Source organism: Pipistrellus kuhlii, unplaced genomic scaffold (assembly GCF_014108245.1).
Source record: "Pipistrellus kuhlii isolate mPipKuh1 unplaced genomic scaffold, mPipKuh1.p scaffold_m20_p_13, whole genome shotgun sequence".
NCBI lineage: Eukaryota > Metazoa > Chordata > Mammalia > Chiroptera > Vespertilionidae > Pipistrellus > Pipistrellus kuhlii.
In genome coordinates, this window is record NW_023425438.1 from 36,300,846 (window position 1) to 36,325,915 (window position 25,070).

Here is a 25,070-nt window from a genome sequence, read left to right on the forward strand (position 1 = left end):
GTGCTGTGTATAAGACACCAATGCCTGACCTATATGTGTGGACCCACAAGAAGTCCTGGGCTCTTCATTTGTGAAGAGCTGAGAGGGGCAAAATGGGCTCTTTCTTCTTTTTTCTCTCCCCAGGATCTCCTTTCTGGGCGAGAGAGAACCCCTAGAGGGCTCTCCCAGGTCCCTGATTATGGCCTGACACCCCTTTTCTTTCCAACCCCTGCCCCCCAGTCTGCCCATGCTGCTTCCCCTTGGCACCATCTGCATGTATATTTTTGCAACTCCTCCCCTCTTCATCGCCCCCATCTAAATGCTCCTCCTTCACAGAGCTGTTTGCAAACCCACGTGCCTGACCTTCTCAGGGGTCTGGAGCATTCTGTTGCTTCTCCCGCCCCCCCCCTCCGCCCCCCCCCCCTCCCCCGCCCCGAACTCAATTCACATGTTGAGCTTTCCATGTGCGAGGAATGGTTTCAAGGATAAAGGTATGGGTTGGATGTTTCCATAAAGGGACCCCCTTTCTGGTTTCTGCTGCCCTGGGAGCTGGCGGAACTCATGGCCGACAGAGACGGGTCACACACGGGAAGCCAAGCAAGGTAGATTTACTCGGGTCATATCTGTGGGTGAAATAACAGCACGCACATACAGAAGTCCGCGGGCAGAGGCACCACCCGGCACCACAAACACCAGAGCGGGGGTGGGGATGGCGGGGGCGGAAGTGGCTTTGGGGCATTCTCTTGAAAATCCAAGGGCAGCTTTGGTGCTCAGAGATTCAAACAGAAGACGATACAAAACCAACCCATAAATATATATTATATATGTGTGTTATATATATATATATATATAAAATTGCAAAATAAAAGCCCAAGAAACTCATCATCAATCTGCACATCAGTGGCTCAAAAAGTGTTAGCGCAGAGAAAGGCAAACCCATCCGCGGAGCTGCTGCGTGGCCGGGGCTGGCATTTCAGTAGCAGGAAGGGCATTTTCATGGAACCCTATTGGAAACGTCACAATACGAGGACGAGCTAAACACTCACAATGTATGCACGCGGGAGACGATTGTCAGACACAGACATTTCACCAAAACCATCCACAGCTTCAGAGAACCCCAAACCACCCACAGCTCTAGAGAAAACAAAACCATCCACAGCTCTAGAGAACACAAAACCATCCACAGCTCTAGAGAACACTGCACTCTCTATCCAGACCCCACGCGCCGGCCAGGCCAGCCCAGGCCCTCCCTGTCCCTGCTGCCGGGGGAGGGTGACCATTACGCCCACAGGACTGGGCAGCTGCAGCACAGATCCGGGGAATTTGAAGGCGGAGCCAATCACCGACATCAAACAATCGCTCACAAAGCAGGCCCAAGAGGCATGAGGTGGAGTTGAAATGGGGCGGGGGGGTCCCCAAAATATATTTCCCTTTTTGTAAGGGCTTTGTTGTATTTAAATGTGGCCCCTCCGCTGATGGCCCAACTGTAGTCCTCTGTCTGATCCACTTTGAAAGGCAAGATGTGGCCTTTGAGCTTCTACACATTATACGAGGTGATTTGCTGGAGGGGAGAAGGGGTTAGGGTTCTTTTTGTTACCCCCTCTCCCCCCTCCCCACCACCTAAACCCTCTCAACATTTTCTTTACACGCGCCAGCTGGCCTCACACTGCCTCTTGGGAAAGGAAACGGTAAGCCAGGAGCCAGGAGCCAGGAGGACTTTCTCACACTGAGGCTCTGGCTCTGGATGCCCCTCAATCCCTTTCTAGGTCAGTAACAGAGACCATTTTTTCCATCTTTAGGCCCCAATTTCTCAAAGCCATGATCCAACTTTTGGGAGCATCAAAAGGAAAATGGCACCAATCATCATTTTGACAAAACCTGATTCCTCCTAAGTATGAATCAGTAAGAACCATTACCTTTGTATTTTTCCCCCAACTGGGGGTTCTTTCTAACTGTTCCTAAAAAGAGAAGCCTGTTTTGATAACAATGATGAGAGAAGCTTTCTCCACTGAAGAAGGACTCCCTACCCCAAACCCCCAAGCTGACTCCTGGCTCAGGGTGGTCTCTCACTGGGAGAGGCTCAGGGGGGTTGGGTATGCCTTGGTGACAGGGCTGTACATGTGGGCTCTTCTTTCTGGAGATATATATGTGGATGTAGGTTGGTTAACAGGACATTTGTAAATAAACGCTCTACAGTGTATGCTTTCTGTATTTGTAGCGTGAGTGGACCCGTGCAGATAAATAACCAAAGAGCACATTTTATTAGAGTTAGTTCAAGGCCTCTAACTTCATCTCACATTACATTATCCCTTTTGGGACAGATGGGGGACACTGGCAGTAAGATGTCCCAGCAGGTTTTGAGTTGTGAGGTGCCCTTGTCCTTTCTGTGGGTGTGCAGAGCACGGCTTTATCTCCTCTCCCATTTCTTCTCAGGCTCTTTGAGTTCTGTTGTCTCAGTTTGCTTGGGCTCCATCTCCTCTACGCTCAAAGCCAGCTGCAGCTGTGCCAGCCAGCTCATGGGCTGTGCGGACCCGTGTGAAAGAAACAGGTGCTATGCGTTTTCTCACTTGTCCAATAGTCAGAAACGGAACAACTCTCGACCTGGAACTGGGACATCCACGTCACACTTGTGCAGAAGATGGCAAACATGTGGGTCATGTGTCCATCTATCCCTATGTGTATCTGCCTGGAAAACCCCACACTTCTTTTTCATCTTTAAGACTTTCCAAAGTGAATTGTGCTCCTGGGCAAATGGTTCTTTCAAGTCCATGTAATCAGAGAAGTGGCTTTCTAGCAGTAACCCCCGCCCTGTGCTGGTAAAAGTGGTAGCCATCAGCTGAGAGACTATATTGCCATATTCGGGAATGAGTGATCCAGTATTAGACACAAGAAGCAGGCCTCCAGGCCCAGGTTATATGCACGTCAGTGGTATAATGCTTTCCAATGGGGTTCATCCAACACACCAAGTCCTTCAAGAGTAACATCTGTTTGCAGAGGAACCCTGCTTCTGTTACAGGAGGGTCGAGGAAGGTTATTCTATCTGTGTATAGCCTGGCTGAAGTAGGACAGGTCCTTGGGCCACCTACAGGCCAAGGGGCTCCTCTGGAGCCCAGATCTGGGCTGTGGTTATATCTTGGCTGCACTTTTTGTAGTTTGAGGAAAGGCCACCAGGTGTGAATGTTTTTCCCACAGCACTGCTGGGTGCCAGCCACCGTGCACGGAATGTGGCTGGGACTACACTTGTCACTCTGTATCACCCCTCCCTCTGCTCTCCTCCCCCTCCTGCCCATCTTTCCATGGAAACAGCCTCAAAATCTCTCCACTTCCCAGCTAAGCAGGCCACAGCACAGCAGACTGGTTCCCTCGTCTCATTCCTTTTCTGCAGCATATCCAGCTCGAAATGAACTATTACCTACTGACTCTGAGCTCTCTGTACATACATTTTCTCCAAACAGATTCTGGTCCAAGTTTTCAGCCAGCTTTTAACCAGAGCCAAAGACAACGTCCCCACCTGTTACCCTAAACGCCTTTGGTTCTGTTTGAACTGAACATCTTCTTCAACAGCATTCAGTGCACAGCCTTAGGCCTGGAGCTAAGCACACCACATCCAATACAGACAAGGGAAGAGCAACTCTACACAAGCCAAAATAGAACTGGAAACTGAGTTAATTATTTGAATACTAGAGGCCTGGTGCACAAAATTGTGCACTGGTACGGTCCCTAGGCTTGGCCAGTGATCAGGGACAATCTGTGGGTGACTGGAGGGACAATTGGGCCCCCCCGCCCACTGGCACCTGCCTTGGCCGGCCTGGCACCACTTGCTCACCAGCACTGCTCCCCTTGCTGCCGCTGCTGGCTGCTTCCCTCTGTGGGAAGTGACCAGTGGGGTGATTGGGGGAGTGGGGGTGGCCGTGTCAGCCTGCTCGCCAGCCGACCCCACTTTCCGATTGCCCTGCTGCTGCCTGCTGCCATGCAGAGAGACCAGTGGGACTATAGATAAGGCAGCCCTCTGGCACCCACCTTGGCTGGCCTGGGACCTGCAGGTTGGGGGTAGCTCCTGCATTGAGCACCTGCACCCTAGTTGTCAGTGTGCATCATAGCAACCAATCATTCCACCAATTGTACTCCATTCAGTCGATTTGCATATTAGGCTTTTATTATATAGGATTTCCCTCTTTTTGTCGAAAATCTTTCTTAAGATGCCTTATCCAAATCACTTGATGGAAATGAATTCTGTGCTGGAAGCTCACTTTTTGCTCAAAGGGAAAATGTGTGAGGCAGGTCACCTAACATGGTTTAGTAGTGATGTTCAGAAAGGCCCCTTTATAAGAAGATTGTCTGTGCCTCCAGCCAACTCCTCTTTAAGTCTATTCTCCACTCAGCCACCAAAGGTTTCCTAAAATCCTGGGCTGATTATGACTACCCTGATTAGAAGTCCTGAGTGGCTCCAAACCGCTTATATGATAGAGTCTAGTTCCTCCATACTTCCTACAATTTATGATTCTGTCCACCTATGAAACGAACACCCCATCCCTGCCTCCCACCTTACAGCTTGTGCTCAATGCGTACATCATGGAGTTTTATGCTTCTGGGCTTTTACATATCCCCTTCCCTCATCCTGGAATGGCCTGCCTACCCTTTTGTCCCCTAGGAAATTCCTCTTAGTTTTAAAAATCTAACTCAACTATCATTCCTCTCAGGAAGGTTTCTCTGGCCCAGAGGACAATAAATCATTGCTTCCTAATGCCACCTCTGCACCCTTGCCTGTTTGTAACTTGTCTATGTGTCTCCTTTACTTATGAGGTGCCCTCAGGCCTGGCCCATAATCCAAGCTCATATGTGTGTGTGTTTTTTTAATGCACAAGGAATGGGCAAATGCATAAATATGAGGTTGACCCATGGCATAAAGTCCAAGGACAATGCCCAAATTCCAATAAGCTCTGGCATAGTCATCTGAATGAGGCCTTCCTGTTGTCAAGGGAATAAAGAGAATCTGTTGAATACGGAGTCAATCAACATATCTCTGAGCTACAGCCACTCAAACATAAAAAGCATCAATGGTTGTGTCCTTTTAACATTGCTTGCCACTTATTATTCTAGTCACAATGATTGTTTTCTTTCAAGTCAGTATAATGCCTGACATTTAGTGGGTGCTTAACAAACATTGTGAAGGGACCAATGAATGAATGTGAAGTCTACTTTTATAAAGAAGGCATCAAAGGATTGGCTTTTAAAGGCATTTCCTATATCACAGACTTTTCTGAGGCATCAGTGCCCCTGATCATTGGGTTGTCCATCACAAGACCCAATCAGAAAGTAGAATGAGGGAGGAGGGCATAGAGGTCTCAGGGGAAGAGAACGAGGGTAGCAGTTGGGAATCTGCATTGGAGAGACACAGCATTGGGTTTTCCTTAGTCATGTCAGTTTTCTTTTTTTCTCAAGAAATAGCCCTACTATGAATGGTATTTCCTGCCCCAACCAGAAATCCCCTGTATCTCCTTTGTCAGAGGTCCACACTGGCCTGGCCACAACCAGGAACTTAATATGCACAGGTGAGGGTGAACACAGGTTATTTCCTGCCTTTGTTTCCAATACTAACATTATGCAGTAGAGACCAGTCACAAAAATGGGGCCTGGACCAAAACCACCAACCCTGGGGATTAGAGATTTTATCGTCATGGCTGTTAAGAGCAAAGGCTCTGGACTCAGGCTGACTTGAATTTAAGTCCAGACTCTGAATCTTTCTAGCCAAGACACCTGGAACATGTCATTTTTCTTTTTTCTTTTGGGGGGCTCCATTTCCTTTCCCATAAAATGGGACTAATCTTACCCATATTACATGAGGGTTAAAGGATGTAATGTATATAAAGCCTGCACAGTGTCTCTATATACAGTAAGTGCTCAAACATGGAAAACTATGATTAAGAACTTTCAAAAATACTTTTAAAATAATCAGGACAAAGAGGGAAAATATCCTTTGAAGACACTGTGCTTTAAAGAGAATGGATTGTCTATTTTTTAAGGAGCCAACAGTGCTCACTAATCAATACCCCATGGAAGAATATGAAAAGACAGTGTTAGCATTTAAAACAAAAGCTGTGGCCATTACCAGGCTCCAGGGTGGACATAGTGACAGGGCCAAGGACACCTAAGCCTCTCTGATTAATCCTGAAAGGCTCATCACCAGAGTGACTGAGTAGAAATCCAAATGACTCAAGGCCAAGGTGCCTAGGGTAAGAGGCTAGTTCTAGTCCATGAACCAGCGCTTCTAGGTTTGAGGGAAAGTCAGAGGACACCCCACTGCTGGGCAGAGTGAGGTGGGTAGAGCTCCATGTGTCATGCAAAGCTAGAAAGGGATAGCATTTTTTATCATCCTCATATAACCCAAAGCCAACAGAGGACCTACAGTTCCCTAAATGTCTGCCCTGAGCATGAGACAACTGTTTTCTAACCCAAATTTGGTTTTTCTTTGGAAGCTCCTGAGATACACAATTTGAATGGGTTGAACTCCTGGCATCTTACATTGATTAACTTATCTCCCATTCCATGGATAGCTTGGCTTGCCCTGTGTCTGCCAACTTTTACAACACTTCCATCCATAATTCAGGAGGTTCCATGAAGAAAGCTCAAGGTTAGTGGCTGGGGAAGCACAAGCTAAGTCATCAGTCCGTGGGAACAAAGATTAACTTCTGGTGGAGGGGACAGGTCAGTTGGTCTGGTTACTGTGAGCAGCAAGGCAAGGGCCCTATGAGAAAGAGCAGAGAGACCACTCTTCTCTTTTTCATAGGGTCGCTCCGTCAGTAGGAGATTGGGTTCCCATGAGGAAAAGGACCTTGTTCAGGGGAAGCCTTGACCTGATTTTTAGTCTGAGCCAGTGAGGGCTTGTGGCCCACTCTTGCCCTCTTGCCCGAGGTTCAGCTCAGTGGGCAGCACCCTCACAAAGGCAGCCCACAACTAGGCAGTGTTGGGTAGTGGAAAGAGCACTGGACTGGGAGCCAGGAGACCTGAATTCTAGTGCAGGCTCTGCCACCAACTAGCTGTGTGTCCTTGGGAAAGTCACCTGATTTCTCTGGGGCAATTGTAAATGAGGGGTTGGCCGGGCAATCTCTATGTTCCCCATCAGAGTGTGGTCCAGGGTCCTACTCTATCCCTCCTTGGCCCTGCGCTTCCAGGGGTGGAGATGGGAGAAGGGAAGGTGGGAGAGAGGATGCAGATGGGAGCCCCAGGGTGCTATGAATCAGGACTCCACTTTCTCCTTCTTTTTGCTCTTTTTCAGGAAGGATGGGGTTCGGAATTTCTTTTTCTTCTTTGAGGGAGATTTGGAAGGTGAGCCCTCTGGGGACATAGGGCCGCTGGTGACTGACTCAGTTTTGTCCTTAGAGGTGTCGACTTCCGTGTCAGCATTGGTGGTCATCTGGCTCAAGCCTTTGCTGAGAATTTCCTCTGCGGTCTGCTCGTCCTCCCTCCCGTTGACCACCACCCCTTCTGGCTGCGTTGTTTCGGGCTCTGTGGTGGCTTTGCTTGTTTCTGTCTCCTTAGCACCTTCTGGAAAAAGATCAAAAGACATGACCCATAAGATGTTATCCAGGTGAGAGCTTCCACCTAGGGTTTCCAGAACCTCTTCTAGGCAATTCTACAAAGTAAGTCGAGAGCACTGAAAGAGCAGGCTGATGTTGTAGGAGAAGATGGTAGGCAGGGCTCTCATCCAAGCCTGCACCCTTTCCACACGGCCTGCCATGGGAACAAGCCCTTGTCAGGTCAGTGACTCTGGGCTGTTGTTGACAAATGCAAACAGGGAATGGTGTCCAAATATGGTCCTGCTAGGGGCCTTTCTAGGCACAGACAGAGGAAACAGACACAGGCAAGGACAGAGGCTACAGGAGCAGGGAGAGTAGTGTCCTGTACAACTCAGTGGAGGCATCTAAGAATTGTAACTGGTGCAGTTTCACCAGTAAATATATGGAAATTATATTTTTTCATACCCATTTTATTTCCTACACAAGGGAGGAACTTTTAGTAGCTAAGAGACTGGGGACCTGTAAACAGAAGGAGGATGGAATTCCTGAGTGACATGAACCCTGTGTTTCTAAGATAAGGATTAACCAATGGCCCAGTCGAGCAGCTATTGCCCCACTCTGCACCCCAGTTCTTTAACCTGCCTGGAGGGAGCCTGTTAGGATTGGCACCATCTTCTAGGCCAGAACTGCTCAGACCTCATAAACAAAACTCTCCTGCGACCCTTTCTCCTCCCTCCCACTCTCATTCTACCCTGCTTCCATTGAGGCTCTGAAATGTCTTGATGGAGAGGCATGAGGGAAAATTACAAGACCATGGCAGGAGGGAAGTAGGGAATATTGGAGTCAAGAGCATTGGGGAACTCGGTAGTTATATGATGACTGAAAGTGGGTTGGACAGTAGCAATGGGAGCTGATGGCCAAGGTCTTTGCTACTAAAAGAGAGGCAGTTCTCAGAAGTTACCTGGCAGCAAACCAGCAGACACAACCTTCTCCCCGTCCACTCTCCTCACTTCACCTGCTACTCGGCCTTATTAATCTCTGGTCCCTTGACCCTCTCTGTCATCCTGGCCTTGTTTCCCTCTGACTATGAGGACCTTCTCTCTCCTTGGTTGGTGCCCCCAACCTTCACCCCATACAGTGAATCAACTTGAGTGTTAGCTCTTCCTTCAAGTCTTTCCTGATCCCTCCCTATTTCCAAGTAGAATTGATCACTTTCTCTTTTCTTCCCTCACTATATAAACTTCCACTATAGACACTGTAAAACAACCACACTTCCTTTTTTATGTCTATATCCCCCTCACAAGTGAAATAAATTAGGGCAAGGTGGTGTCTAAATTATCTATGTAACTAGCTCATAGAAGGTACTCAAAAAATGTGGAACCAATGAATGGTCAAATGCATGAGCTAACAAATGAATGTGTGAAAGATTTTATTCTAACCAAGCCAGCACTGTACCTCATCTTCTTTCTTCTCTGTTCTAGCCTGAGACTTCTAAGCTGATTTGGACCAAGCCATGTGCACAAACAGCAGCCCTGAGTGCTGGTCTTTGTCTCCTGTATCTAGTTCCCTGTCCCCACTCCTCCTCCTGGGCTCACGTCCTCCCATGGTTCTGTAACTTCAATCCAGTTTCTTGCTATAGTCCACTTTTTTTGATGATCCATTAGGACATGTTTCTCAAGCCTGACCCTCTCAGATGACTTTGATACTTGCCTTCCAGCTCCATGAGCATAACTATGAAAAAGAGGGATTCCCACTTTCTGTCCACATGTGCTTTCCTTCCATGGTAGATGGGTACCCTCATCCTAACAGTGCCCTTCATCGATGCCCTTCACCCATACCCACCTTACTGTCCACCTCATCTATAGCCTCAGCCCCTGGTCTGTGTCTTGCATTAGGAGAGTGGCACTCAAACTTCTCACTCTCCAGAAAATGAGGCCATGCCAAGTGCACCCATCAGGATCTCAGAGCTCCCACATTATCAATTGTTTAGGGGAGGAACAGTAAATGAAAGGGGGGCTAGTGGAGGCACAGTGGGCCTTGGAAGAGCCAGGCTCCAAATTGAGGTCCGCAGTCCCTTAGCTACAAGAGACAGAGACCATTGGAGAGTTTGGTTGGCCAAGAAAAGGTATGACAAGTCAGGGCTCCAGAAATAAGCACTTACTGGGAAAGTATCAAGGACCAGCTTTGAGACCCTAGACTCCTCTTCTGTTAACATCTCCAAAGAGTTAAGGCTGGAACTACACAGAGCTCTCAATTGGTCTTCAGTGAATTGAGGACCAGGCTGGGAAGAGCCCCAAGAAGGAGGGGCAGATAAGAGCTTGTCTTCTAAGATCCCCTAACAACAATCAATGGGTTTCTCTCTTGGGTATGATACTTAGAGCTTGAGGAGTAGGAGGCAGATGTGAGGGTGGGTGGAGTGCAGCAGAGGCTGAAAACTGGAGGCTCAGTCCAAGGATGGTGTCTCCAGGGAGCAGGGATGGGGAAGGGAGATCCAGAGAGTGGGTAATTTGGAATAAGACTCAACTTGGAAGCCAAGGTCCACATCCAGACCCCTGTGAATGCGGAGACAAAGGGCTGAAAGGCTTGGAGAGGATGGAGGAGGGAAAGAAGTGCTTCTATAGGAGGTCCTGAGTGTGTTTGGAATTCCATCTCTCACACCTGATTTCTAACCATCCCTCAGCTTCCAACCACTCATTGTCTCTTGATCTTCTTATATCTCTCCCAGGATGTTCACTTCCCCAGCTTTCTAACCACACCCCCTGGATACACCACTCTACTCCTGTCCTCCAGTCAAAGATACATCATCCCAAGGTCAAGCTAAGGCCCCTCTTAACATTTGACAATGATCTTGCCCTCCTCTAAATCTACTGCCAATATATTCATTCTACACTTGCCTGCCATTTATCTTTTTTTAAGAGCCCACACTTGAGTGTGGTCCCTTTCCACACTACTACTGGGCTGGTCCTGTGGCTTGCAGTAACCAACACAATGTAGAGAAGGTGCCATTGAGCCAGCCTCTTGCCGAAGACTTGAAAAAGCCTAGCAGCATCTGCTTTTATAAGTTGGGGAGGCCAGAGCCAAAATGTATAAATTTTGACTACCCTGATGGAAACACATATAGCCTACAAGCACATGGAAAGAGACAAAGACAGAAGGCATGCATGCGCTGAGGGATGCTGAAGATAGAAATCAAGCCCAGGTGCTCTATGTATCCCTAAGAGTCCCTAGAGTCATGCAGACTCTGGCCCATAACCCCAAAAGAGGCCATGACTCCTTAGAGGTGCCATGCATCCAGAACAGGAACATAGACGTACTTCTGAGGGCCAAAAGCACCCTATCTGTTACATGGAATGGCCATGAGCTGACACCACTGCCCATTCACTGTGGGGGCTGTTTTTTTTTTTTTTCTGGGTGGCATGTTCTGTATAAGTAGAGGTGTGTGTTTTTGCATATGTGTCCTACGTATGTATATCCTTCAGGGAAGTCTTGTTTATGCAGAGGACATATGAAATTGATCATGAATTTTATAGCCCAGCCCAGAAACCTCCCAAAGGCAGGTTGTGAGTTGCCAAAAAAAAAAAAAAGGGGGGGGGGTGGGATGGGAAGGTGGGGAGTGGGAATAGATTTATTTTGAAAAAGTCCTCCCTCCCCCATTGCAAGTGTGGGGTGAGTTAGTAAGCAGTCTCTCTATACTTACTATAGAGACAAGTATTCAGAATCGGAGGAAACTCCTTTGATGAAGGCACACATGGGGAGAGAAAGGAAGACATGGTGGAGACAGGTTGACAACACCACGATGGAGACACAACGAACACAAACAGTTGGGGGACATCCACTTGGGACTCTGGCCTCAAGCAGATGGGTTTCCTCTGGCAACCCTGGGCCTACACTTGGGCAGCAATCTGCCTATAGAGGGTGCTAAGGGGTTGGGACATTCTAGCAGCTTCCATAATGTGGACATTCTACCTGGGAGGGGGCAGATTCCAGTTGGCCACCAAGCTGCTACTCCCTGCATGGAGGTCCAGCCCTCTGTGGAGAGGATTCTGGGGGTTCCGGGAAGAGTGTGCATGCCCAGGTGTGATTCCGGGAGCTCATTAAAGACATTTTGATAGCCTAGATGGTATTGTCATAATATATATGACAGATAATAATACTATTATTATCTGTCATATATATTATTAATCATATTTAGTTAACCACAATTAAATGTTACATGTAAATCATGTCTGCAAATTCCCTTATATATGAGAACCTTAGAAAAGGAAAATAGTAGTCCCATTTGACAGACAAGGAGACTGAGGCACAGAGATGATCTGATTTTCTAAAATTAATAGTTGAATTATTATTAGTTAGCATTGGAGTTGGGCCTAGAGCTCACTTCTCTAAACTAGTAGCTAGGGAAGTGGTTCTCGACCTGGGCTACACATTAGATTCACCTCGGGGACCTTCATATCCCAGGCTTCCCTCCTTCCCACCCCCAAACTATTTAACTCAGAACCTAGATTGGGACCCAGGCAGGCATCAGGAACGTTCAAGTTCCCCATAACTCCCGTGATTCCTAAGTGCAGTCAAGGTTGAAAATGACCTCATCAGCCTCACCTAGGAGCTCCTTGAAAATGCAGAGTCTCAGGGCCCACCCCAGCTTTGCTGCACCAGGATCTTCATTTTCACAAGATCCCTAGAGGATACCTGGACATATGAAGGTCTGAGCCCTGGGCTGGTGCATCTAGAGAGGCCCATTGCCAACCCAGTCTGAGTTAGAAGTGGGAAGGCTGAGTCAGGCATGAACTTGATTCACTATTGCTTAAACTGGAAGCTGTACAGTCACAGCTTGTGAATGGAGCAAGCTTGCGTTAGTAACCCCTATTTCAGATTCCCTAGAAATGGCAGAGGGGAAAGCTTTCCGGGTAGTAAGGCAACACCTGTTGGAAGGCAGGTGCCTGTAGTGTGCATGCCTGCCCCACCTTCCATGCAGATCCCCTTCTCCGTCTGTAGATGCACTTCCCTCCCTCCTGCTACTCAGCTGACTCACCGTCTAAAGACTTGGAGGGAGAGACCACAGGGCTCTTTGTCTCTGACTTTACTGGACTCTGTGCTGGAGTCGCAGGTGCAGACTTTACAGGTGAGCCAGGCTCCTCTGCAGTGGTTTCCTTCTCTCCTGAAAATACAGAAACCATCTCAGGATAGGGATCAAGCAGAGGAAAGATGGAGAAATGGAGATAGAAGTAGAGATAGAGATAGAGAGAGAGAATGTTTTAAAAATGGCTTTCTTCTACTTGGTCCTCATTTCTCTCGGCTGGAGTTCGCTGCTCTCCTAGCCTTTTATTTCTGCTACATCCTGGGGGGAGTCAGTCATGTTCTGCTTCCTCCATCAAAGCATACCCACCTATTGACTATGTTGCCCCTGGCATAGAAAGCAAGCTGCCAGAGTTCCCACCATGACTGGGTGCCATGTAGCTCATTTTTATTTATTGAATTTACAAGTTCAGTGCAAACAATGCCTAGGGTTATAAAGCACCATATTTTTCCACCTTCTTTTTCAGTTGGCACATTAGAACTCTGAGCAAGCCAGCGAGGTCTTTCTGGTGCTTGCTTGGCTCCTGGGAAGATGTCTGACGCAGGGTGGGGAGGGGGACCATGGAGGAAGACTGTGCCCGAGGGAATGAAAGCTTAGCTGGTGGACAAAACCAAGACTTGAGTTCTGGGTTTCAGATCCCAAGAGCCACTGAAGCAGAGAAGAGGGACAGCTCATGGTGGGGGGTGGGGAGAGGCAGAGCAGGCTTCCTAGCAGGAGGGAGTTTGAGATGGAGCTTGAAGTGTAGATAACTTTGGATCAGGCTGGCCTGGAAGGGCAGCCTGCCAGGAAGGGACAAGGGCATGAACAAGGGCATACAAACTAGCATGAGAGTGGACATCTATCTGGGAGTCAACAGAGAGAGTTGGGCTTAACTAAAGATTCTGGGGGTGGGTGGGAAGGAGTGAGAGAAAGACAGAAAGAAGTCAGCTATTGGAGAGTTCTGATTGCCTAAAAAGTTAATGCCAGATCTGAAAGAGAATTGACAATTGCCACCGTTATAATGATCTATTATAGCTAACATTTATCTGGTGGTTATAGATCTATGCCATATCCACAGGCACTACTATTCTAAGCATTCTGCAAGGATTCTCTCTCTCCACCCAGCTGAGAGGGTCAGATGAAGTCCTGAAGACATTGTGTAACTGTTAGGCATTGAACAATGAGGGTCATTATTGTGATTAATAGTAATGCTAATAAGAATATTATTTGGTGATTGGGCAGACAGATCAAGTTGAGGATATGATGAGAAGAAAGAGAGAGAATCAAGTGAGGATTGAAAATGAAACCAGAGGCTAGATTGAGCCCAGGGCCCTGTGGGGGTGGAGGATAGGGGTGGGGTAAGGCCTGGGTTCCAGGGCTGCCAGTTGCTCTGCTCCCTCTCCGGGCTTCCCCAAGCTCTCCCTTCCCCTCCGCCTGGAAGAGCCTGAAGCACTGGGCTTTTTACCTTCCAGTTCTAGTTTCTTCCTCTCCACCTCTTTCTTGTATTCCTCCAGCTCCTGGTCAGTGAGTTGGCTGAAGGGGTTGGGCACCGTCTCTTCTGACTCATCTTTGGTGTCCGTGTTGCCCTGGGCCATCAGCTGGCTGTCTGTAGACTGAAAGTTAACCACAGAGTGTGTTGCTCTCTGAACGCCGGGGCCGGGGCCCGGGCCTCAGCTTCCTTCCAGACTCCTGTGGCTGCCAGTGGTCTGGCTAGGGGCAGCGTGGCATGCAGCTCCTTGGAAACAGCACCGGACCTCAGGGTAGGACTTGTTCACTCCTCCCTACAGCTACCTCACCCCCAGACCCAGATTCTTTGTCGCTGCCTAGACGAATGCAGGGGATCCACCCTCTTCCCAGGAAATAAAAGCAAAGGATGCTCCCAAGCAGAAGGAAGACACGCCTTTATTGCAATCGTTCCTGTGGACGCTTGCAAGCCATCCCTATGCAAGTACAGTCAGCGGCCCAAAGTCAGTCAGCCAAATCCAGCAAGCAAAGCTTGGCCCAACCCACTTCATGCCAGCTGTTCCCACCTTCCTGCCCTCCCCACTCCCCCCCCCCCCCCCACCCCCCCGCAACGCAGCACAAGTGGCAGCACACAGCAGTGAAACACACAGCGGCTTCAGCGTTCTCGGTCCAAAGTGTTGGTCCTGGTTTGCACACAGTCATAAAGGACCGGGGGACCAAGGTCCTGAGTCTCACATCTTCAACGGCCTGTACTGAGGTCCCTGTGGGGACATTGGCAAAAGCACTGCTTCGCCACCTCTGGGGAGCCCCTTGCTCTGGGGAGCTCACCAGCTGGGTAAGCTTGTGTAAGCTTCTGGAACCCTTTGACCCCACTAGCTCAGGACAGGGACTGAAGTCCAGGCTCCACGCTCCTTTCTCTTAATCCAGCATCCTCACCTTGGCCTTCGTGACTGCAATGCTGGGACGCAGAGGAACCAAAGGAAGGAAAGCCCAGGGGAGGGGAGTCCTGAGCAGCTAGCTGGCCTGCACCATGCACGACAGGCCATCATTCTCATGAGCTCCTTCCAACAGAGGGCGGCTCTGGCCACTCTTATGGAATCATGAGGTTCAAAGAGAGGCCAGGCCAGGATTCCAAGAAGAGGGACTTCATATAAATGGCAGCGTTTTTCACAATGTTGCTCATTGTCTTAAACTCTCACCTCCCTGCAGTGTCATGCAATATTTCTATCCTCGACCCTGTGGCACATTTGGTGTTTCTCATCTTGGCTGAGTTGAGGGGGGAGGAGGGATAGAGATGCTATGATGACATAACTTTCCCATTTTTTGCCAATGGGCACCCCCCTTACAGACTGCAGCCTGGTCAGAAATCATTGCCTGGCCTGTCTGCTCAGCAGGGAGGAATGATGCCTGTATTTCCCCCTTTCTTCCTGCTAAGGAAGACTCCGTGCCCACCGCTAGTTTGCAGAGAGCAGCGATGATTTCCAACACGAGCCAAAATTCTGACCTTCACCCCTTTTGCTAAGCACTAGACAAACACTGTTCTACCTCAAGCACGGAAACGACCACTTTCTACTTTCTCACTCTACGTGGGTGTGTGAGCAACTTCCTGCCCCCTGCCTTCTGTAGGAGCCCTGGTCCGTCTGTACACGCCTCCCCTCTGAGAGCACATGAGCATCGTCCCAAAGCTACACTCTCACGATGCCCTATCCATGCAGAAGCCAGAAAAGCTCAGGGCAGGCAGGCCTGGGAGCTGCCAGCCACCTTTCTGTGATCCCCACTTTGCAAGGTACTGATAGAGGGCAGAGCGGAGCTCCATGGGGGAAGCATGGACGTCAGCAGGCCGGGCAGGTGCTGCCCTACCCAAGGCCCACAGGGTGGGGCACACACTGTCCCTGGTCCTCACAGCATCTGTTTGGCAGCAAGCGCACCAGCACCCAAGATCCCAGGGGAGTGGGCATGAGGACTCAGAGGTCCTGCTGCCCAGCCCTGGGAACCGAAGGCTCAGAAGGCAAACGAGTCTCCCCTCCAGACAGGGGCTGCCTCTGCTGTACCGGGCTTCTGCTCTTGTCGGCGATGACGCTCGCCAGGAGCTGGGACTGGGGCCCTGCCGACTTCACATCTTGTCGGTTTTGTTCTCGAATCTGTGTGGAGAGGGAGGGGGAGAGAAGCTCAGGGTGCAGTCAGGCTGGAGGGTTTGGGAGGGGCATCCCCAGGGCATATGGCGTCCAGTGTCCAGTGGTGTTAGGTCTAAACAGATCTTCTAGCTGTGTGGGAGCCTGAATCCCTATTTCTAACACAGCCTGTCCACCCTGACAGTCTCCTTGTCTGTTTCAGCAGGTTAGCTACAACACCCGGCTCATTGACTCGGAGAGGGTAACTGTAGGAAGTGAAGAGGAAAAGGAGCCATATTCAACTCTGGAGAGAGATTCTCAAATTCTAATGTTCCTATGAAGCCCCTAAGGGATTTGTTTAAAATGCAGAATCCTGGGGCCAGCCCACACCTACAGGATCTGAATCTCTTGGGGGTGGGGTGGGGGGGTGACCCAGGAATCTGCATTTTAGACAAGCACTGCTGAGAGGCCTCGCCCACACACTGAGACACAGATGTGAGATTGTATCTGACCTACTGGAGATGGTCAGCCACAACTGCAGTTCTTAAAGTGCCATTAGGAATGCAAGTGAACTGTAATGCAAAGGTGGGGAAATCAATGTCAAGGGTTTTGAAATCTTGGCCAAAAGGATGACAGCATAAATAGTATAAACTTGATAAAAATTAAATTTGTGGGCAGATCTCTTAGACACATCTAATGCCTGAGGGTCCAGCAGGGCAGCCAAAGTACAGCACTTGGCTCAGTGCCTGGGACAGAGCCAACAAGCAGCAGTTTCTTCCCTGTGAGAGGCATGAGCGGCATTGGTAAGTCAGGAGCATCCGCACCCCACCCCCACTCTTGAGGGAGAAGAGATGGAGAGACAACTAGCTAGCACCCTACCTTGTTCCGCATGTCCAGCACTTCTTGGGGGTCGGTATAGAGAGGCACAAATTGGTTTGGGTTTTCGATCCGTATTGGCATGCCGCTGCTGGATTTCTCCACCTCGTCAGCCTTCATCCACTGAACACACACAAGGCCGGGGCGGGTGAGCAAAGAATAAGGCTCACGTGCCCTCCCCGAGGGTCCGCCCCATGGGATCTGGGCCGACCGGCCTACAAGGAAGGCCAGCAAGCCTATGAATACATGTTATCTCCCCTCTGTGATGACTGTCTCCCAGAGGAGGAGGGCAAAGAAGGCCCCACGTCAAGAGCCATAAAGAACATGTGAGAGTAGGGGTCAGCCCCTTGGTAACCAGCGCTGACAGACAGGTGGCCATTGGAGCTTGCGCATTAGATGACTCCATGTTAATTTGCAGGGCTTCCTCTTTCTTTCTTTTCTTTTTTTTAATGAAAAGCTATTCTATTTGGCTGCCAGCTACTTTAATGTTAATGAAAAATCAAATTAAGAGTTAGGATGTGGCCCTGACCATTTTGGCTCAGTGGATAGAGAGTTGATCTGCGGACTCAAGGGTCCCAGGTTCGATTCCGGTCAAGGGCATGTACCTTGGTTGTGGGCACATCCCCAGCAGGGGGTGTGCAGGAGGCAGCTGATTAATGTTTCTTTCTCGTAGGATGTTTCTAACTCTCTCTCCCTCTCTCTTCCTCTCTGTAAAAAATCAATAAAATATATATATTTTAAAAAAGAGGATGTGGTGTGGTGGGGAGGACAACGTAATAGAAATGAGTACCCCACCCACCTAATGGGTTTGCATCAGATGTGCACTTCAAATGTTGGATGCTCATCCTGGAACTTCCCAGAATTCCCTTCTTTATGTGGGAGCAAGAAGCAAAAATGAATTGCTCCTCGCTTTTGTGCTGCTGGGGGTGACCTGGTCCAGCCATACTCTGGACCCCAAAACTCAGTGCAGAGGTGCAAGAAACAGGTGGTCAGAGGCTCGTGGGCATGAACAACTGCTCCCAATGGGAAACCCTAAGGGGGGCTTGTACTAACATGTGCCCAGGGGAGACCTGTTCTGTTCCCCTACTTTAAAGCTGCAAAGCCCATAAACCTAACCAGGCCCTCCCCCCGCACCCGCCTCCCCCAGCAGGCCTCCCTCTGCCCGCCTTACTGTGGTCTTGGGCCGGGGGGTGCCCATGCTCCTCTGGACCTCGTCAGCCACGTTGACCCGCAGGTAGGTGTTGGGCGTGTTGAGCCAGCGGGTCTTCTCCTTTTGCTGCTTCTGGGCGTGCTGCCGCAGGGCGGGCACCGGAGTGCCATCCTCCTCGAACACGAAGGCTGTGACCGTGGCCGGAATCTCCACCTCACTTTTGTGTTTGGTTTTCTCTTGAACGAAGGGGTGGCGGTATGTGTAGCCTGTTCTGTAGCCCTAGAAAGGACCAAAAGAGAACCACCTCATGTGGGGAAAATGGTCTGCATACACCTGCGTGCCTACCCACACCCCCTCCCCCGAGGCACTTCACCCCCTTCTATCTAATGACCGGGTTTAAACCTAAGTCTCCACAGCACAGCCTGGACCTCGCTGCTTCTCTGGTGGGTCTCGGAATTGGTCCTTTCTTGGTGCTTCAACAGCTTCCTTCCTCCACCCCCGTGAGTCCTCTGATCAGGACTGAGAAAACTCCTGGAACCTTGTGAGCGTGACAGGACTCCTTACTTAAACACAGCTCCAACTCTGTGGCCGCTGCAGTGGGCCCCAAGCCTGGCTGCATTTTGGAACCACGTGGGAGCTTTAAAAATGCTGGTGCTGGGCCCACCTCAGCTCTGCCCGTCTCGTTGGATGTGTTCCCATCCCGGCTACAGGATTTTTAAGTTTCCCAGCGGATTCTGACCATCAGCCCTCTCTTCCTCAGCTGTAAGGCTCCTTAACCATTTCTCTCTTAGAACCCCGGAATCTGACTATGGGACATTCCTGTCTTCCAAACAAGACCATGTCCCATGAAGGCAGAATGAGTGCCGCTCAGTGAGAACGAAAATCCGGGAACCTTGGTGGCCGACGGAGCAATTCTTAGCTCTGCCTGTCTTCTCTAACTCTGTTTTGCTCTTTTTTGCATTACTAGTAAAACTGGATGATTTCAATTACATTTAATGGCCTCTCAAATCTCTTCCTTTGTAAATTGTTTGTGTTCTTGCTTCATTTTTCTATTGAGATGTTTTTTCTTTTTCACACTGATTTGTATTAACTCTTTACAGTGCATCGACCATCACTGGTGTTGCAGATATTTACTCCGTAGTTTGTCTTGTAGCTCTGGGGGGAGTGGTTTAAAAAATGCAAATTTTTAATTTTAATGTAATTATAATAGTCAGTACTTGTCCTCATGACTTCAGATTTTCCTGCCATGCTTGACAAAGTCTGCTCAGTACAAGAGCATCACAAATATTAATCTGTTTTTTAATACCTGTAGGAGTTTTTTATGTTTTAATTTTTGATAAATCGGGCATTCGTCTTGTTGAAAGGAAGGTGGTAGCAATCCCTAAGTTTTCTTCTCCAAGTGGCTAGCAGTTTAGGTTTTCCCTCTGCTTTCTGAGATACCTGCTTGCCCAATGTTAAACGCTCGTATGCTTGGGATCTACTTCTGGATTCTCGAAGCTGCCGCACTGACTTGCCTGGCCATTCTGCACTACTGCTTCTCTGTTTAGTTACACTTTACCATGTGCTGGGACGAGTATCCCTAATTTATTTTTTTATAGGATTTTCCTAGATATTCTGAATTTGGTTATTCTAAATAACCATTTTGCTAAATTCTTACACATTCTGTTTTTAAAGGAATTACACTGAGTTTATTGGTTAATTCAGAAAAGTGATCTCTTTTCCCTATGGAAGCTTTCTAACAAAAAATAAATTACACTCTTCACTGGCCCTGGGGCTAAGACTGGCCTCAGAGGACCATGGCAGGAGACTCACCAAGTTGTCCAGCATCCTCATGAGGGCCTCGAACTCATGTTCCCCCAGCCGGCTCTTCTGCATGGGCCCGAAGGTGCTCCCTGCCCACTGCACGGAGCCCACCTCATGGGGGCGGTGCTTCTCCTGCTCCAGGAGGATGAGGTTCTCCACGCCCCCCGCGCTGGACAGAGCGGACACCTGAGGCAAAGAGCAGAGGGCCCTCAATCGTGTGTGTGTGTGCACACACACATACACACACACACACACACACACACACACACACACACCTCTGCGCACTTACCTAAGCTCATGTGTGTAACCAAGAGTGGGGATAAGGGAAGATCAGGATCAGAAATGGGCTGGGAGGCTGAGCTGTATTTGTTTTTTTTCCTCCCAGAGGAAATTTCATCAAATTTGTTGGGCCTGCCCCCATTCCAGGGAAAGAGCTATTAGAAGATCCTTTCTTAATGCCACTTCTTAGAGATTATAGAGGACATAGCAAGTGCTAAACCCTTAAGTATAAAACAGTATAGAAAATGGAGTGACCTGGTTTACAGACCAACTCCAGACTGTGATGATTTCTGGGGAAAGTGGGAGCATGGGGTTAAAAAGGGCTCTAATGATGACATAAAGTCTTGTCTGTGATATTTTATTTCACCGTACCTTAAGAGGAAAAGATCTGAAGCAAAAAGGCTGTTAATATTTGTAAATCTGAGTGGTGGATAGAAGGTATATGCTATTATATCATTCTCTGCATTTTTCTGTGCATTTCAAATATCTCCCTTGAGAGATATTTGCTGGCTTCCAGGCCATGAAATATGAGTGCAGCTAGAAGGAAGAATGGGTCATCCATGATGGGATCAGCCAGTCAAGAAAACCCAGAGGAGATGAGGGAATGCTGACCGTGCACAGCCAGGCACTGTGCAGGGGGCCTCAGCGTTCACCGGCGGCCTCAGAGTGTTTGTCCCACTGTCAAGGCTCCGTGGGGAGGGGACGATACAGGTGGTCACAGGCAGCAGACTTTGAGTATCAGAGCAAGAGGTGTATGTGTATACAGCAGGCGCTTTTAGGATGATCCTAAAACACATTATCGATCTGATTCCCTTATTTCTAAGTCATTTCTAAGTCATAGTGCATTCTGTTTACTCCTCATATCTGCCACTCGGATATAATTGGTTCTGATTTGGGCAAGTTCAGCTACAGAAAGTAGCCGAGCCAAGAGTTTCGTGTTGTGTATTAATACACTAGCATTCTAATTAATATTTGCTATTCCGTGTAAGCCTGCTTATTACAAAGGCACAGCTCCTACTATATAAACCTTCAGAGTTTCAATTTTGGTGACGATTACTTTTCTTTCTTTTCTTTTCTTTTTTTTTTTTTTTTTTTTTTTTTACTGAAAATGAAAGGAAACAGCTTGCTGATGAACACAGGTCTATGATCCCATGAGGATCCAGACATGCCCTGGAGTGTTACATTCACCGGTGTGACAAATGAGATTTCTTGGCAGTCAACCAGGCCACCTTCCTAAGGAGATGCCATTAATTTTCCACGCCCTTTTTATCCAAGACGTGTGTCCAGTGGAAGGCTCTATTTTTAACCCTGGGAAGATAGAAACCTTACAGGTCATTTATCCCATCCTCCACCAACAGTAAGAGGCACTGTCTGATTTCCCGAGAAGGAGGCCAGCTCCATGCTTGGGAAACATCTATTACACAGCTTCCCCGCCAAGTGTTAGAGGGTCACAGTAAGTTGACACAGGCTACAGTGAGCTGAAATCTATTGGTCCCAGTTCCACCCTTTGCAGCCATGTTTGCTAGTTCTCAAGTCCCTCATGCCCAGCACTCAGGCTCAGTACATGGAAGGAGCCCTCACAGGTGGTGCATTGCACCTGGCTGATCAATTTACCTGGTTCCTCCCAGACCCCATCTTGCCCAGGTGCCAGCTCCCTGAAGAGAGGTCCCCTCCTTACTGCCCTGAGAGGTGGTGCAAGGCAGGAGAGTGTTTAAGAACACAGACTCAGGCCCCAGGCTGCCTGGGTTTGAATCCTGACTCTGCCACTTACTTACTGTGTAACTGTGGGCAGTGATTTGCCCTCTCTGTGCCTCCGTTTTTTCATCTATAAAATGCAAATAGTACTACCTGTCTCATGAGGTTTATTGAAGGTGATATTTGTAAAGCACTTAGAATAACATCTGGTACATATGGAATGCAATGTAAGTATTTATGACAAAGTAGGAGGTTTTAGCATGGAAGGCTGAGAAGCAATATCCCCTGGGTACTTGTCACTCATAGAGGAAGAGAGAACTGCCCACATTCTTGCAAGAGCTGCCTCCTCCCACCTCTCGCATCCTCCATTGGTTTCCATAGCGATGGGTAGCAGATGGAGAACTGCCTGAGCTTCTTCCCACTGCCTGTAAGCAGGAGGGAGCTGCTTCTCTCAGCTGGGGATGACCCAGTTTCCTGGAACCTCAAACTAACGGGGAGCAAAGAAAATGCTGTCCCAATAGAACAAAATAGGCCCTAAGTCTTGAACCACTAAAATGACCACAATCACCGTTGCTTTTTTGCCAAAGTCATTGAAGGAGAAAACTAGACCCACAATGGAAAGAGAATTTCCATGCTGGCTGTTTAACCAGAAATGACCGAGCCAGACGCTGGGATCCCAACAGCATCTGCAAATTGCCAGTACCTGGGATCTTCCATGCCTTAAACCCCTGGGCTCACCTTGCCGGGCTCCCTTCCACACCTTCCAACTTCATTTCTCCCCCTAGAAGCCCTCCCGCCCCATCAGTGAAAAGAAGCCACTGGAGCTTTTCCAAGGTTATCTGCCTCCATCGCCTGATGCACGAAAACAAGGTCACATCAGACCAGTCTTGACTGGAAAGAAAGTGACAGCTGGCAGAGCCAAGAGAAGCAGCCAGTGAGCTGCCGACAGTGCCATCCTGCCTTTGGCTAAATTGCACAGTGCCCATTTCTGAGGGCCTGGGGCATGGAAGAGACACCCTTCACCAGGGGGGGAGGGCGTGGTTAACATGAACATCTCTCTCCATTCATTCTTAGGGCTGTTGTCTTTGCAAAGAGGTAAGAACTGTTCCTCATGGCAGCCTCTACCTTCAGAAGGAAGGTAGGGAACTCTTAATGAACTCGGGTGTGGAGTAGGGAAAGTGGCCATATCAGAGGTTCCGCTGGGTTCCTGCACCCGTCAAGGGTCAGAGCTCAGGGCCAGTGTCTCCAGTGAGGGGGCAGGGAGGCCACCACATCAGAAAGCACTGCTTTGGCCCTGAGTTATATTCCACCTTCTTCTGTTCTGACCACTGTTAGATTTTGTTGTTTGTTTCTTTTTTTTGGGGGGGGGGGAGTGGGTTGGGGGGGAAATACTAATCTCATACCACCTCCTCTAACACCTCTTCATCAGTGTCTTAACAGCTATCCCTTCAGCATATTCCTTTACAAATCACTGAGAAAGGAACCACTATTCCTTTCACTAGCGAGGCCTCTGGAACTTCCATGAGAAAGGCAGGCCTTCTTCCCAGGTGCTGCTCTGCCCAGACCAGCCACGAGAGGGCCGACAGGACACCAAAAGGGCCCTACAGAGAATTTACTCATCCTGGAGCAGCAAGATTCCTCTGCTGTCAATAGAGTCCCCCAAATGCCATCAGCAACACCCCTCCTTTGTCTGAAAGGCTGTCCTCACAAGGCCTCTATTGGCCCCCCACCTGCAGTTGAGGAAACAGAGGCTCACAGAGGGCGAGTCCCCAACCCAAAGGCACACAGCCCGGAGCTGGGGAGGATGGAGTTCAGTTAGCTGTGCAAAGTCCCCCCACACACCCCTCATGTCTTAACACACTTAAAGGAGCTGCTGATCCAGCACCACTGATCTGATAAAGCCATAGGATGTGTGTCTGTTTTCCTACTGCTTCTTCACCAACTCCTCTAGGGGTCCCCTAACCACTGACAACCAGCCCCCCTCCACCTCATCTCTCACTGGTTAGAAGAACTTCATTATGGGCTCCCTGCACATCCCTTTAGGGGTTCCCTGGTGCTTAGCCTGCCATGTCAGCATTCCACTTTGTCCTACACTCCACTGTGTTCATAGTCTTTGCAAACAAGCCCCCTCAAAAGGAAGGAGGGAGGGAGGGAGAGAACAAGGAAAGAGAGAAAAGAAGAAAAGAGAATAAGAGAAGGAAGGAATGGGAAGAGAAGAAAAGAGAAGGGGAGGGGAGGAGAGGAGAGGGAAGAGAGAAAAGAAAACCTATATGTGTGGTGTCTACTGGGTATAGTCCGATGTAACAGGTATATCCTAGGACAGTGGTCAACAAACGGTGGCTCGTGAGTCATGGTTTGCCACTCTGTTGACTAACGAGTTTGCCGACCACTGACCTAGACTCTCGATTCCAGTAATTACAGGCTGTTGTTGTTCCTTGTGATTACGCCCCTATCGGCAATATATGAGAATAGTAAGAACTTCTATCTGTCCCAATGATGAGCACAGGCAGCTCTCCATTCTGGACAATGACCCCCAAGAGTTGGGTGTTGGTTGTTAGACAATGGTGATACTTTTTTTTTTTTTTTAAGCTATAAAATTGCTTCTAAGTGTGAAACTTAGACGATAAGGTGCTGCCAAAGCAAAGCAAAGGGCCAGGCTTTTAGATGGCCCTTTAGGCTCACAAACTCCCTGAATCACAGCTAAGGGCGGGGTGAGGGGTGGCCTTTGCCCACAGGCCATTGTCAGAGCCGCTCCCCAGAGGACGTGCTCACCTGTATCTCACATGCAGCCTGCAGGTGGAAGATCTTGTAAAACGCCTCCTCCACAGTGTCACCGAGAGCAACCACGCCATGGTTTCTTAGCACCAGGATCTGTAGAGGAGCAAATTGCCAATTAAAACTTTAAGCCTTCTAGTTAAGAGGGAGAGAGTTTCATTTTATTCAGATCAATTTCCACATCAATTCCGGAGCACTCACGGCTGCAATTTCTTGTTCCTTCTCCCTACACAAACATCCAAATGTAAAATCACTGGTGATTTTAACCCTAAACAATCACCCTAAGAAACATGTTTTTTTTAATACTGAGACTAAGTAATTTGGTCAATATCTTTGGGCAAAATCTCTTTGGGGTTTTAGGCCTT

General features: G+C 48.8%; 1 protein-coding gene across 1 annotated transcript in view; it reads right to left on the reverse strand.

The window, feature by feature from the left end:
• Nucleotides 1–5,650: 5,650 nt before the first annotated feature.
• ADD2 (adducin 2) overlaps nt 5,651–25,070 on the reverse strand; it is a 97,246-nt gene continuing 77,826 nt past the window's right edge. The window contains exons 9-16 of the mRNA XM_036435649.2: nt 24,703–24,801; nt 19,966–20,142; nt 18,175–18,432; nt 17,007–17,126; nt 16,068–16,157; nt 14,018–14,165; nt 12,529–12,654; nt 5,651–7,524 (exon numbers count right to left, since the gene is read on the reverse strand). Coding sequence (XP_036291542.1) covers nt 7,217–7,524; nt 12,529–12,654; nt 14,018–14,165; nt 16,068–16,157; nt 17,007–17,126; nt 18,175–18,432; nt 19,966–20,142; nt 24,703–24,801 — 1,326 coding nt within the window. The 3' untranslated portion in view covers nt 5,651–7,216. The remainder of the gene's footprint in view (nt 7,525–12,528; nt 12,655–14,017; nt 14,166–16,067; nt 16,158–17,006; nt 17,127–18,174; nt 18,433–19,965; nt 20,143–24,702; nt 24,802–25,070) is intronic.